The sequence below is a fragment of the Polyodon spathula genome, chromosome 6 (assembly GCF_017654505.1).
Source record: "Polyodon spathula isolate WHYD16114869_AA chromosome 6, ASM1765450v1, whole genome shotgun sequence".
Taxonomy (NCBI): domain Eukaryota; kingdom Metazoa; phylum Chordata; class Actinopteri; order Acipenseriformes; family Polyodontidae; genus Polyodon; species Polyodon spathula.
Window position 1 is genome coordinate 50,644,382 of NC_054539.1, and position 14,126 is coordinate 50,658,507.

General features: G+C 38.9%; 1 protein-coding gene across 1 annotated transcript in view; it reads left to right on the forward strand.

Annotated features, from left to right (window-relative positions):
- The window catches only part of LOC121316564 (potassium voltage-gated channel subfamily H member 1-like), a 121,919-nt gene that overhangs the window by 40,754 nt on the left and 67,039 nt on the right, over positions 1–14,126 (forward strand). Inside the window, exons 8-9 of the mRNA XM_041251609.1 lie at positions 412–611; positions 10,947–11,199. Coding sequence (XP_041107543.1) covers positions 412–611; positions 10,947–11,199 — 453 coding nt within the window. The remainder of the gene's footprint in view (positions 1–411; positions 612–10,946; positions 11,200–14,126) is intronic.

Here is a 14,126-nt window from a genome sequence, read left to right on the forward strand (position 1 = left end):
ACAGACCAGACGGTACTCCTCAGTAAACAGCTTGTAAGTGTCCTCTCACTGGCTACGTTGAAGGCTACTAGCACTGCCCTGCAGGTCCAGTGTGCCTAACAACAGAACATTAACAGTACATAAACAGCCAATCACAGAACACTCACACGCACAAACAGAACACGGGTTCCAGTGACCACACCCTACACCCCCCAGTGTAGACACTATCTACCTTTGTATTCTCTACACCACTGATACCATGGTGTTAATAAAATGGTAACATGTTTTGCAGGACTGTAGTGTCCATGGAATAATTAATAATATTCAGTTTTCTTTTAGCCCAGCCATAGTAGTCTTTAGGCCCCATTGGAATCCCAAATGACCACTTACACAGACCAGACATTAATCATTCCATTTTTTTTTTTTCTTCAGCTCTCCTGTATGCAACCATCTTTGGTAACGTGACCACAATCTTCCAGCAAATGTATGCCAACACCAACAGGTACCACGAGATGCTGAACAGCGTGCGTGACTTCCTGAAACTCTACCAGGTCCCTAAAGGTCTGAGTGAGCGAGTCATGGACTACATTGCCTCCACCTGGTCCATGTCCAGAGGCATAGATACTGAAAAGGTATCACAAACTGTAAGCTATACATTTATTACCTTGCATGCCGATTTTTGCATGGTAGATCTTAATCATCTAAAGGCATTAGCTGGATATTAATGTAAGTCCTCTGCAAAATTTGCTTAACAGAATATAATAATAATTGGATGATGTGTCAAGGATGGCTTTGATGGGCGTGGGTGGTGACGTCAGTGTCCAGGAAGCCACACTACAGACAGAGGTACGGGGTTGAAGTGACTGCAGTCATATTCTTAAATAATAAAACAAACACGTTTACAAAACACAAAGAAAAGGGCACATTGGCCAAAGCAAAACATTCCCACGAGATTGATAGGGATGGGGATTTAACACCATCTACGTCAACTACACATTGCACGGCCTGGCTTTTCGCCGGTCTCAAATAATAAGCAATAATGGACATTTCCTATCCGCCCGCATACAAACATATATAATAATAATGATAATACAAATGAAAATAATATTGATACATAAATGGGGGAGGGCACCCAGTCACCCCTTGTGCACAGCACATATGGCCCAGTGGCCACCTCCCCCTTAAAAGTCCAAAAGTCCCTTTCAGTCCTGAGGGGGGAACGGAGGTTTCCTCTGACCCACTGGTGGCAACTCGGGCCAATGGCATCCCCTGGCAGTGGCGAGCAGGCGATGACGAGCTGACTAACCCAACATGCGGCAGCTCCGGACCCTCCAACAGCGACAGCTCCGGATCCTTGGGTGGTGACCTCAGGAGGGGAGCCCCTGGCCAAGAAAGCGTCAGCGTGATCCACTTCTCCCTCATGCTGTATAGCCGGTGGCTCCCTTTTCTGGGGCTGCGGACCCAGAATTTCCAGTAGCATAAAGGCTGCTGCTGAATTTAACACCACTCCGGGCGGTGACGTGCAGGCATCCCCGGGCGGCAAGGTGCAGGCATCCTTGGGCGGTGGTGAACTGGCCTCCCTGGGCGGTGGTGAACTGGCCTCCCCGGGCGATGGTGAACTGACATCCCCAAGCGATGCAGGCTCGGCAGCCCTAGGCAGTGCAGGACAGTCAACTCCAAGCGATGCGAGACAGGGCAGGAGAGGTCCCTCTGAAGGCGATAGCAGCAGCAGTCCCTCGTAAGGCGACGGCAGGTGTGGACCCTCAGGAGGTGATGGCAGGAGGGAAGCCCCCGGCCAAGCACGCGGCAGCGGGAGCTCCACTTCTCCCACTGGTAGTGGAGGTGGGAGCTGCAAGTAGTCTCTTTCAGGTGGTGAAGGTGGGTGCTGCAGATAGTCTCCCTCTTTTGGTGGTGGGAGCTGCCTGTAGTCTCCCTCTGGTGGTGGAGGTGGGAGCTGCATGTAGTCTCCCTCTGGTGGTGAAGGTGGAAGCCGCTGGTAGTCTCCCTGTGACGCTCGGAAGTGGTGCTCCCTCGCTTCCTCCTGGAAGGCAGGGCAGCTGACCACAAAGTGGACCCATTCCAAACAATACCAAATGTTACTAATGTTACAGCCTTGTAGACGTGGCAGCATTCACTCTCTCTCTTTCTCTGTATTTTCTCTAATAATAACACAAATGAAAACAATATTGATACATAAATGGGGCCGGACACCCCGTCACAGATGGTTAATGTCATTAATAATACTGTGGTGTGTGCAAAGACATAAGCTGAAGTTTCTCAAAGACTCTTTACTCTAGATTAGGGGTGTCAAACATCCTTGGAGCGCTGTCCTCCGGCATGAAATATAGCAGAATATCATTTCTTAATTCAATGGTGTACAGAAAAAAGCAAATATATATAGACACAGATTCATTTTCTATGTAACACTCACCAAAATATAAAGATAAAGAATATTAGTGACTGCTACTGCTCTTCCTGATAGCTGGGTCCTTTGCTTGAACTTGAATCTGGAGCAAATGACTGGGTTGAGGATATGTTGTGTATTGAGTTGAGTGTGTCAGTTAATTGAGAATGCAATTTTGATTTGTTGATATACATGACGAAGAAAGGGTGCCGCCGCTTAGGACACACTATTTCAGCAGCTTTTAGCAGCACTTCTTCAAAAACTCTCCATCAGAAAATGTTTTTGAAGAAACAGTTATTTTGCGAGCAATCACATGGCTTGCCTTAACAGAAGCATCCCTTATGCTACAAGCATTAGTAAACATCGATTGCTGCTTTTTCAATGACTGTGCTAATTCAGAGTATTTATCTTCATGTAACTTTCCAGTATATTTATCATGTTTCTTGCCATGGTTTGCTTCATAGTGTCATTTAATGGTGTATTATTTCACAACACCCACATGCTGCTAACAAATTAAGCAAGTTGGCTTTCCATTCATGTCCACAAAGAAATACGAAATTCCCCATTTCTCTTGAAACATACGGCACTCTTGGTCCACCTTATAGAACTTAGAAATCAGCACTAAAACCCTTTTTCTGGTATCACTGGTGTCGTAACTCGAACCAGCTGATGCACTGCTGTCTCACCCACATGGTCGGCGATTAACATCAGTCTTGATAATTTGTGTTGCTCATGCGAAAGAACTCACTGGAGGTATGTTTGCACATGTTTGTGTTCTAAGAGGTGACGGTGAGTAAATTTAATCAATATGTGCTATTTAGGGATATATAAATATGCTATGTATGATTTCTGTTAAATACAATCATTTTTAGGTTTTTGGTTCGTCTGTATTTTTGTAACTGTCACTCGGCCTGCGCCAAGCGCCACAGTATTGGATCAGTCCCGCCAAACAAATCGAGTTGGACGCCCCTGGTCTAGAATAATCTTGATTTCTGTCTTGTGGGGTATTTGACTACCGGTAATTCTGTAAATAAAGTGCATTTCCATCATGTTGAGTTAAGCTTGAAAATTTAGTGTGAATTTTACATGCTGTTCAGTTCCCTTCCTGGTGTTACACTCAATAGTTGTACACCAAACTCAATCCTGAAGAGGCACTTTGGCCTACTAATGTAGTGTAATGAATGGGCATAATACTGATCTATAATATACTTCACTGTAAAACCTGGATTAGACTTCAATTTTAATTCAATTATCCAAGCAATTGTTTTTAACTTCGTGGTCCCAATTAGTTTGAAAAAGCTTTCTCTATATTTTGTTTCTATTGCCTTATTAAATATGGCAGGCAGTGTTAGCGGATAAAACCAGGGATTTGAAACAGAACAGGAACTGGAACAAAAAAAAAAAAAAGATTTGTTTGATGGAACAGAAACAAAAAACGAAACTAAATAAATTTACTACATTCTGGAACGAAAACAATATTCAAGATTTTGTTTTTTGGTTAATAACATCTTATTTTTTTTCTGTTCCCTTTCAGCCTGTTCTCGCTGTCTCTTTCCATTGTTTTCAAACATGCAACAATTTGAAAACAGCTCTCTTCCCATGGTCTTACACCCCAGTGGTCAACGACAAAGCATTACATCACAGCCAGCTGATGAAATTCAACATTACGTTTAGCTTGCTTTATTGGAGCAGCCAGCAAATTAAATAGTATTAGCCTTCAGTTCAGACTTCCACCTTGCGGTCAGTGATGAGTCTTGTATTCACTCAAAATAAACTGATTCTGTTATTAGGAGGCTGTTTGGTCCAGTGGTTAAAGAACCAGACTTATAACCACAAGGTCCCCAGTTCAAATCCCAGCTCAGCCACTGACTCACCTGAGCAAGTCACTTCCATCTTTTGGGTGAGACGTTGTAAGTGACTCTGCAGCTGATGCATAGTTCACACACTCTAGTCTCGTATCCTGTAAAGCGCTTTGTGATGGTGGTCCACTATGAAAGGCGCTATATAAAGATGATTATTATTAACATACTATTATTAAGTTATGTACACAAAAAACAAGCTGTTTTGCAGGTGAAGGGGGATGTTAATAATTGGAGGTTTGCTTGTTATATTCCTGGATATTAAGAGTTAATATATTTTACCACTGACTTGAGAAAAGAGAAATGTTTATTGTATAAGTAATTAATTTTGTTGTATTCAGTCATTTAATAATTCACAGTTTATTTGTTCAGTGTTCCATTTTCATTGTGATATCCAAAAGAAGTATGTAGAAATGTTGCACGTGTGTACATGTTCCATGTGTGGTATGTCTTACTGTGGAATGTGTATACCGATGATAACAATGTTCTGCTTAGTGTTTAATAATAAAGAGTGTTCATACGTAATTGATTACTTGGACTAGGACTTTTATTTTATGTGTGTCTTCTGTTTAAAACAGATTAGCTATGCAGTAAGAAATATGTAGGTTATGATAAATATATAATGCTTTTGAAGAGATGTTTGTCACAAAAAAGTGGTATTACTTTTCAAATATATGGAAGATGTGTAGAGCACTCGAAAAAAAAGGTTATTTTTTTATTTCGTTAAAGCCACCACAAAGTTGAAAGGTGGAACAGAACAGAGAAAAAAAGCAAGTGCCATATTTGATGGAGCCATGATCTCAATTAGCTGCGGGGTTTATTTCAGACAAACATCATTTGACTACAAAAGCTTTAGAAGTGAGTAGTTTTTTGAGATTTACGATTATACTGTAAATACTGTATTATACTGATTATACTGTATTATACTGTAAATACAGTATAATCGTAAATCTCGACAAAACTACTCGCTTCTAAATCTTTTGTAGTCATTTTTGTATTACTTTAGTATAAATACATGTTAATTTGGATTCATATGTTATTTTTTTCTGACTTTATGTGAATGAAAAGACACACATTTGCCCGTTTTCCCATTGGAAATAGTGATATTTTGAAATATCACTGTCCTGGTCACAAAAGCAAAGTTTGTGTGGAATAATAGCCATTTTCTATACTTTTGAGGCATAAGCAATTAGGAAATAACACTTACTACCCAGGAACAAAAAAAAAAAAAAAAAAACATTTGTTACACGGTGTATTGTGTCATTCCATTTTCCCTTTGAGTGCAGAGTTATCTGTAGTTTATTGTATTTCATGCTTTTTTGTTTAATTGAAGAACATTAAGACCTATGAACACCAATACAATAGCCTACTTGACTAGAACCGCTATTAATCTGTATTTCATTTTGTTCGAACTGGAACGGAACAAAATCAGCTGTTCGGAATTTTCTGAAGCGGACCCGAAAATTCTAGCTCGGTTTGGAGCCGACCCAGAACATTAAAATATTTGGTTTGAATTCCTGTATAAAACACTGAAGTATTACATAAATCCTTAGTTTCAATTTAAATTATTTAGATCTTATTTAAAGAGCATTAATTAGATTTATTACAAGGACCATCAAAATGAATATTACAAGGCCCTTGTGTCCAAAATAATGCTTATGACAAAAAAAACCAAAACAACGAAAAAAAACAACTTGCTATTGGAAACAAGCATTGAATGAAGCGAGTGTCCTACAAAAAGGTCTTGGCAAACAAAAGTGAGCAGGCCTCTAAATAATTAGGGGAGATCTATGGGGCACATGGACTGTGCGAGGAGATATCAGTCTTTCAAGTAGATACAGTAGATCAAGGATGCTTTACTAGCGAGGGAGTCTATTCTCTCCAAGCCTCTTTTAAATGATGAGTGCTTTGGTCTTTCTTTGTTTTAATGGCCTGATTGTGTGTGTGTGTGCATATATATAGATATATATATTATGTAAGAACCGGATTCTCAAAGATAAAACTTATGTGATCAAAGCAACTGCAGAATGCTTGGTTTCAGAATTTAAGGTTAATGGGGTTTGAAGGGCACTGTCAGATTGTTTATGTATATTGGCAGGATGACCTCAGCATTAAAAACGACGAAATAAAACATAAGACCCTGTTTCCACTACATTGCACTGCTTTTTCTAGTGCAGTGATGTAGAATAAAGCTAATGTGTTGGGGATTTTGCTGCGAAAAAACAGCTCTTGCTCTCTTAGCAAAATCTGAAACCTGAATAATGCTGATACTGGCTGTTGATAAAATGCAGACTTAATTGGCAGCAGTGCTTTTGGATTCAGGTACAGAATACAGGTACATGAATTAAACATAGTATGCCTTTCACAACCTAGAGCAGGGGTGTCAAACTCGTTTCGTATGGCAGGCCAACATGCCTCCAGCGAGTTCCTTCGCATGAGCAACACAAATTGTGATGTTGCTGTAATTGCTGTCAATCGCCGACCACATGGGTGAGACGACAGTGCATCAGCTGGTTCGGGTTACGACATCAGTGATACCAGAAAAGGTTATTTAGTGCTCATTTCTAAGTTATGTAGTGACAAGTTTCATCATATCTTCATCTGTGAAGAGAAAGGTGGACCTAGAGTGCTCTGTATTTAAAGAGAAATGGGGAATTCTGCATTTCTTAGTGGACATGAATGGAATGCCAATTTGCTTAATTTGTTAGCAGCATGCGTCTGTTCTGAAATAATACAACATTAAAAGACACTATGAAACAAAGCATGGCAGGAAATGTGATAAATATACAGGAAGGTTACGTGAAGATAAATATTTAATTAGCACAGTCATTGAAAAAGCAGTAATCAATGTTTACTAGTGCTTCTAACATAGTGGTAAATGAAACTGCTGTTAAGGCGAGCCATGTGATTGCCCGTGAAATAGCTGTTTATTCAAAAACATTTTTGGGAGTTTTTGAAGAAATGCTGCTGAAATAGTGTGTCCTGAGGAGTAGTAAGCTTTCTCTGTCATGAATATCAACAAATTTAAATTGTGTTCTCAACTTACTGAAGCTATCCTCAGCCCAGTCATTTACTCCAGTTGTTGATGTGCTGGTATCAGGATGCAGCAGTGGATCTGTATCTATTTATATTTTGTGAATTTTTTTAAACCTGTATCTCTAATGGCCTGAATTGAAGTTAACACCTACATAAGTGTAGAAACAATTCAATAACTGATAATGTAATGCTTATCTGGGTTGATTAGTTCTCTTTCTAACAATATTTAATTGACGTGTTACTAAGGATTTACTATGAACACACATTCACGCGAAGACACATGGAATGGTTAATCAATAGTAGTATTTTATTAGTTATCAAATAATAAACTTGAATCATAAAAGTCATAAAGTCAGTCTCTTAGTCTCTTAAGCACAAGTCCAAGTCAAAAAGCTCTCACTACACTCATGCTGGCTAGCAGGCAATTGAAATATGACATCGCCTGTCTCCTCACACACAAACAGCAGCTTCATTCAAGCAGGCTGTGAAGTAGCTAGTACCTTGCTTACACACACATGCATGCATGCACCCAGCCTAACTGAAATGATGCAGACAATTCACATTAAGTATATGACAAGTTTACTTTTAAAGAAATTCTTCATCCATCTATATGAGGAAGATTACTTTCAGTAAAAGTTAATTCACACAGAAAGTGTGAAACGAAATAATTAACAGTTCAGTTCTATGTCAATGCGTTACAATTAATTAATTTAGTTCCATGAAAGGAAAATGGAAAAATTGGAATTAACTTAATCTGTTGAAATGTCCAGTACAAAACTCTCCTCTCAGCAACAAAGTCTTCAATCCTACATTGGATCAAACTCGGCAACAAAGATTTAAATTCTCGATAGAATCAACAAACAGCTGCAACATAGTCTCCAGTCCTCTGTATAGGATCCACAACAGCGCCCATCCGATCTGTCCTCTTCGCTGATTTTTTTAGCTATGCAGGTAGCAGGGCACAGTTTCTTTTGGATACTGTGGTTTTAGGTGTACAGCAGACCTAGGCTGATGTGTCTGATAACAGTCGCTGTAAGTTTTATCGCAGTCCTCCAGCCGGGCCTCAGTCTTGTTGCTTGTGGTCGTTGACTTGCTTGCATCTTGCTTCCTCGTCTTAAGTCCGTTTTCAAGCAGAGTCCCATCTTGGTTCTGTTTTTAGGTAGAGTCCTGGAGTTTCAGCCTTGCTTACCAGAGTGACAGCACCTTGTTTAGCATGCGATGTGGACCACAAAATGTTTAGTTTTGTTTGGATATTTAGAGTCTTTTTACTCTGCTCAGTAGTCACTTTCATGAGATAATTTGTGTATCATTTTTAACTGCCTTTTAAATGCCTTTTTAACTCACAAGTCTTTGAGATTTGTGTCCTTTATCAGCTTCCTTTTGTTCAGCAGCTTGTTGTTGAAGTTGGGACTTGTTGACATCTATACTTTATGTCTTCCTTGCAACTAACCGCTTGTGTTTGCAGTTTTGCGGTCTCTTCACTGTCCTTTCAGCCTCATCCAGTCCAGATGCCCCCCCCCCCCCCCCCCTAGCCCTGGTCATCTTCAGTTCAGTATTCCTGCCAGGAACCAAGGGGCCCTTTTACTTAAGACATACTAGTTTGCTCTTTTTCCTAAGACACAGCAGTTTGCTTTTTTCCCCCAAGACACAGCAGTTTCATTCATTAGTCCAGTTATATCATTAATACATGTTCAGGCATTAATATCATATTCAGGGAATATGTCCCACATAAGACAAAGGCGTACAGCTATTCCACTTTATTACTGAATGATAGACTGTGATACGGTCTCCTTCTAATTGCTTTTAAAACGAAAAAATATCAAAACAGAAAAAAAAAAACATGAAATGCTTCACAAACAAATTTTCTCTTGGTCCCTGTGTTTCTTATTGTGTAGTTGTAGGTGTTGTAAGTGGCTGATTTGACAGCAGCCACAATACTTTGTAAACAGGTCCACTGTAGTTGATTTTACACAACAGCAAAGGATACATAACAATTGGAATTGTTACTTCATCACACAGCAAACGTAAATGACAGCTATGGCACCTACTTTATAATAAGAAAAACAAAACCACAATTCAATGTGTTGTTTTTATTATCTCCAGAAACCTCATTCTTTCTCTCACCATTAAAATCAGTACTTCATAATTTACAGAGAATATGCCCTTTTCCAGCGTTGCTTTGGATTATGTGAGAATATGTTGTGGTCCAAGAAGCTTGATATTTGCATCAATATACAGATATATTTTTTTACCGGACAAGGAGGGCTTATCGCACGCAAAGCCATCGTAGATGGTCAAGTATGTGACTTACCTCACGCAATTAATGTATGTGACCCTTGACCTAGAGTCTGACCATTAGGTTAAGGGCAGCAAGACAACGCATACTGTACAATATATTTTACCACTCACTTATATAAATTAAATAATGTATGGGTAACAGTATATGTCACACAATAAATATGTCACAGGTTGATTCTGGCCTGTAATTCACATACAGTAAAAACCTCACTGGGGAAGTAAGAGAGTTGGTTGGATCAGTAGAGCATGTCTAATGACCTTTAAAGTTTTGTCAAAATTTGTATTAATGAAAAAAAAAAACATACATTGCGAGTCATACACTTCCATTCACTATGGAGGTCTCACAGTTTAAAAAAAAAAAAAAAAACAAAAAAAAAAACACCAAGTGAGTGCAAATCTACCTGAGAGATTTATTTAACTTAATATGTAAATTTCATTAGCTTTAACCAATTTATATTTCTAATGTAATGTTTTGGGATGGAATTGCTTGTCCTCATTGAGAAACAGCAATTATTTTCAAGGCAGGTACTGTATTCATACTCCCACAATAGCTTGAGTTAATATACATGTTAATTAAAAAAATTATCTTAGCAGCTCATATTGTGGAGAGAACCTGTAGATTAATGAGCAACCTAAATGGATTCTCTGATGCATTTCATCTGTGACACGTTTTGTCTATAAGGTGGGTTAAGTGTTTTTGACCTTGGTCGGATCCAGTGAGCTAGTATAGCAGTCAGGTTAGTATATCCTGTTCCAGAAAAGCAAGTACATTTCAACAGAAACCTGCATTATAAAATTACCAGTTTTGTAAGTTGTCATTTTATCTTTGTGTTTTGCTCTGTAAATACCCTTGCCGTTTTTTCTATCAAAGTAGCGCCAGGTCCCCGTGAAGGCCTGCCTGAAACCAATCTTATAAATTTGGGCAGTCAGATATTAAACCAGGCCCTATAAATATAGTCTGTAACTGTGGGCCTAAGCCAAAACTTTTTTGATTGTTGCTAATAAAGCCAATGATGTATAATCATATAAAACTTAATTCATACCAAAAATGGAATAAAACAAAAACTATACATAATAAGTTAACAATGGATTGAACATTTAGAGTGTCACAAAGAGATTCGCCAAGCATGCCCTAATTGCATCATCAGTATCTGTCTTCTTTAAATGAATGTGAATAACTGCTTTTTCCCTTTTTAAAAGGACATTGCAGACTCATTGTTTCTTATTTTTTACAGTGTATATAGATATAAAATTTGGAAAAAGTGCTGAATAACCAGCCTTGAGATACTGTAGAAATGGCTGTGGAATAACACTGGTATGAGCTAAAATCAATTGCACGCTGTTTAGCCTCGTCTCTGGTTTTCTTTTAGGTTTTACAGATCTGCCCAAAGGACATGAGAGCCGATATCTGTGTGCACCTGAACCGCAAAGTCTTTAAAGAGCACCCGGCTTTCAGACTGGCAAGCGATGGCTGCTTACGAGCTTTGGCCATGGAGTTCCAGACCATCCATTGTGCCCCTGGGGACCTCATTTATCATGCAGGCGAAAGTGTAGACAGCCTCTGCTTTGTGGTATCGGGGTCCTTGGAAGTAATACAAGATGATGAAGTTGTAGCCATTTTGGGTAAGTTTGGGCTGTTCAAATCTGATCTTTGTATTCCCATTGCTTAATTGTGTTTCGTCTTTGTATTCTTGAGACCCCTTGCATCCCAACGGTGCCAGCACATGTTGACAGTGGTGTACAGTGTATGTTGCTTAAAAAAAAAAAAAAAAAAAAAAAAAACATGCTGTCAGGTAACTATGGAAATAAGTTCCATAAAAATTATGTTGTAAAGGGAGTTATAATGCGGTCATTGTGATCTAGCTTTATGTCTGAATGCTAGTCTTCTCATGCCAAAGCTAGAAGCTACAATAGATAAACTATTATATTATTTGCTGTCATTTTAAATGTTTTTGTTCCTTATAAACAGATTTTTGCTGTGTGTCTTGTTGTGAAAAGACACTAAGTAAATGAGAGGCAGAGCATGGATTTGGAACCAGACTCTCCTGTCTCAAAGTCTATAGTCCCATCTAATTAGTTCACACTGTCAGGTTAGAATCCGTTCATTTTGAACACAGTGATTGGATATGTTTCCGATGACTGAAGGAGATAGGCCAGTGCCAGTTTGGTATGATAAACACCATTCCATGGATACAAATGCACCAAATTCAAGAGGCAAATGGAAGAATCATCATCTTACTGAGATATACATACTCTCTTATCTTCTGTAATCCCTGTTGCAAGTCTTGTGTTAAGAAATGATTATCAAACAACTTTAAAACAAATCACGCAAGGGCTAATGAAACCATAATAAAAATACCAAGTAGACCAGCAACTGGAGTGAGAGAGTTTTAGAGCTCTTAGTGGAGAATAATTGGGAGCTATGTGAGGCTGAATGATGTGCTCAGTAAACTACGTACGAAAGATAATTTCAAATACATGGTTTTGACAGATGAATATATGTGCACTGACCAATATTTAACCTATTTTATCATGAGATGATGTCTGGGTGATAAAAATAATGACCTGTCTTGATGGAAATTGGTTTATGGACAATTCCATAAGAACAGATAAAAGTTGCCCCATTTGGTTTTAAACTATATGCTTTCAGTATAGAAGGGTAGTTATATAGTCAACCCGAGTTGCGATTCTGAACACATTCAAACCTCTTATCAATCTCCCGAAGGAGTCATATACCATCAGCTCCCAATAGCAAAAAGTTAACTTGGCCATTTTCTTAAATCTGTTGTTTGATACTAGCGATCACCTTACATAACTAAATGCAACGGAAGTTTAACGCATGTAAGATTGTGCTTTGGAATCAAATAAAAGTAATATAATCGATATATTTTCAGTTAGAGAAAGTGCTGACAAATTCCATTTGGCTACAAATATCTCTGCAAAACACGTCTGTACTTGGCGTACAACGAAACACAAATACTGTAAACTTGTGAATTTTTTTTTTTTTACACAAGCACATATAATGAAGCTGCAACTGAAGAGTTACAGTCAAAACTCACATATCTGACTCAATAAGATGTTTACTTTAGTGGCTGTGTGGTCCAGTGATTAAAGAAACAGGCTTGTAATCAGGAGGTACCCAGTTCAAATCCCAGCTCAGCCACTGACTCATTGTGTGACCCCGAGCAAGTCACTGAACCTCCTTGTGCTCCGTCTTTCAGGTGAGACATTCTTGTGACTCTGCAGCTGATGTATAGTTCACACACCCTAGTCTCATATCTTGTAAAAATGCTTTGTGATGCTGGTCCACTCTGAAAGTCACTATATAAAGATTATTGTTTAATTTTGGCCCTTTCCAACCCTTGTCCGTTTTTTCAGGGAACACAAAAATGATACAATGTCACAAATACATAGCTGAAAGGACAGTGTTTTAAAATAAGCAGGCTCCCATTTAGATGTACTGTAGTTGGTTTTATTGGTACTGTCCTATATTTTGAACAGAAGAAGTATTTTTATTCAGATATGATTCTGAAAATATGACTTGCCGGATAAAACAGAAAGCATGAATAAAACTAAGCTTGTTTCCGTATATAGAGGTTTAATATGGTACACATGCATGGTAATTCTGCACCCTAACCATGCTTCCCTACATGCTTTCAGTGCTTTAATTTAAGAATATCGCAGAAAACTTTTGTTTCAGTCTATGTATATTTTAGTTGTGTAAAGGAAATAAGTACAGTAGCCTACATACAGCAAGCTACGGCGGTACATACTTTTCGCCGTGTTTCATTTGTCTATGCACTACGTCAGTAACTTTAATTTCTAACAGGTACTGTACAGTATTGTTGTTCAGCCAACACCTGCCCCCTGCCATAAACTATGTATTTTGTTTATATTGTCATCTCATGACATGTTAAATATACAAACAGCCAGATTAAAATATATATACACTGAGTGTATAAAACATTAGGAACATCTGCTCTTTCCATGAAATAGACTGACGAGATGAATCCAGGTGAAAGCTATGATCCCTTATTGATGTAACCTTAAATCCACTTCAATCAGTGTAGATGAAGGGGAGACAGGTTAAAGAAGGATTTTTAAGCCTTGACACAATTGAGACATGGATTGTGTATGTGTGTCATTCAGAGGGTAAATGGGCAAGACAAAAGATTTAAGTGCCTTTGAAAATGGGGTATGGTAGTAGGTGCCAGACGCGCCAGTTTGAGTGTGTCAAGAATTACAATGCTGCTGGGTTTTTCACACTAAACAGTTTCCTGTGTGCATTAATGATGGTCCACCACCCAAAGGACATCCAGCCAGCGGCAGGCCAGTGGTTGAAAACGGGTCATTGATGAAAGAGGCCAAAGGAGGCTGACACGAATTGTGCAGAGCAACAGACGGGCTACAGTTAGTCAACTGACAGTCCAGTACAACACTGGTGCCGAAAGACCCATAAAAGAATGCACAACTCGTCGTACCTTGACACGAATGGGGTATGGCGGCCGAACTATGTATGCAGTACATATTTTATTGAAGCACTACAACAG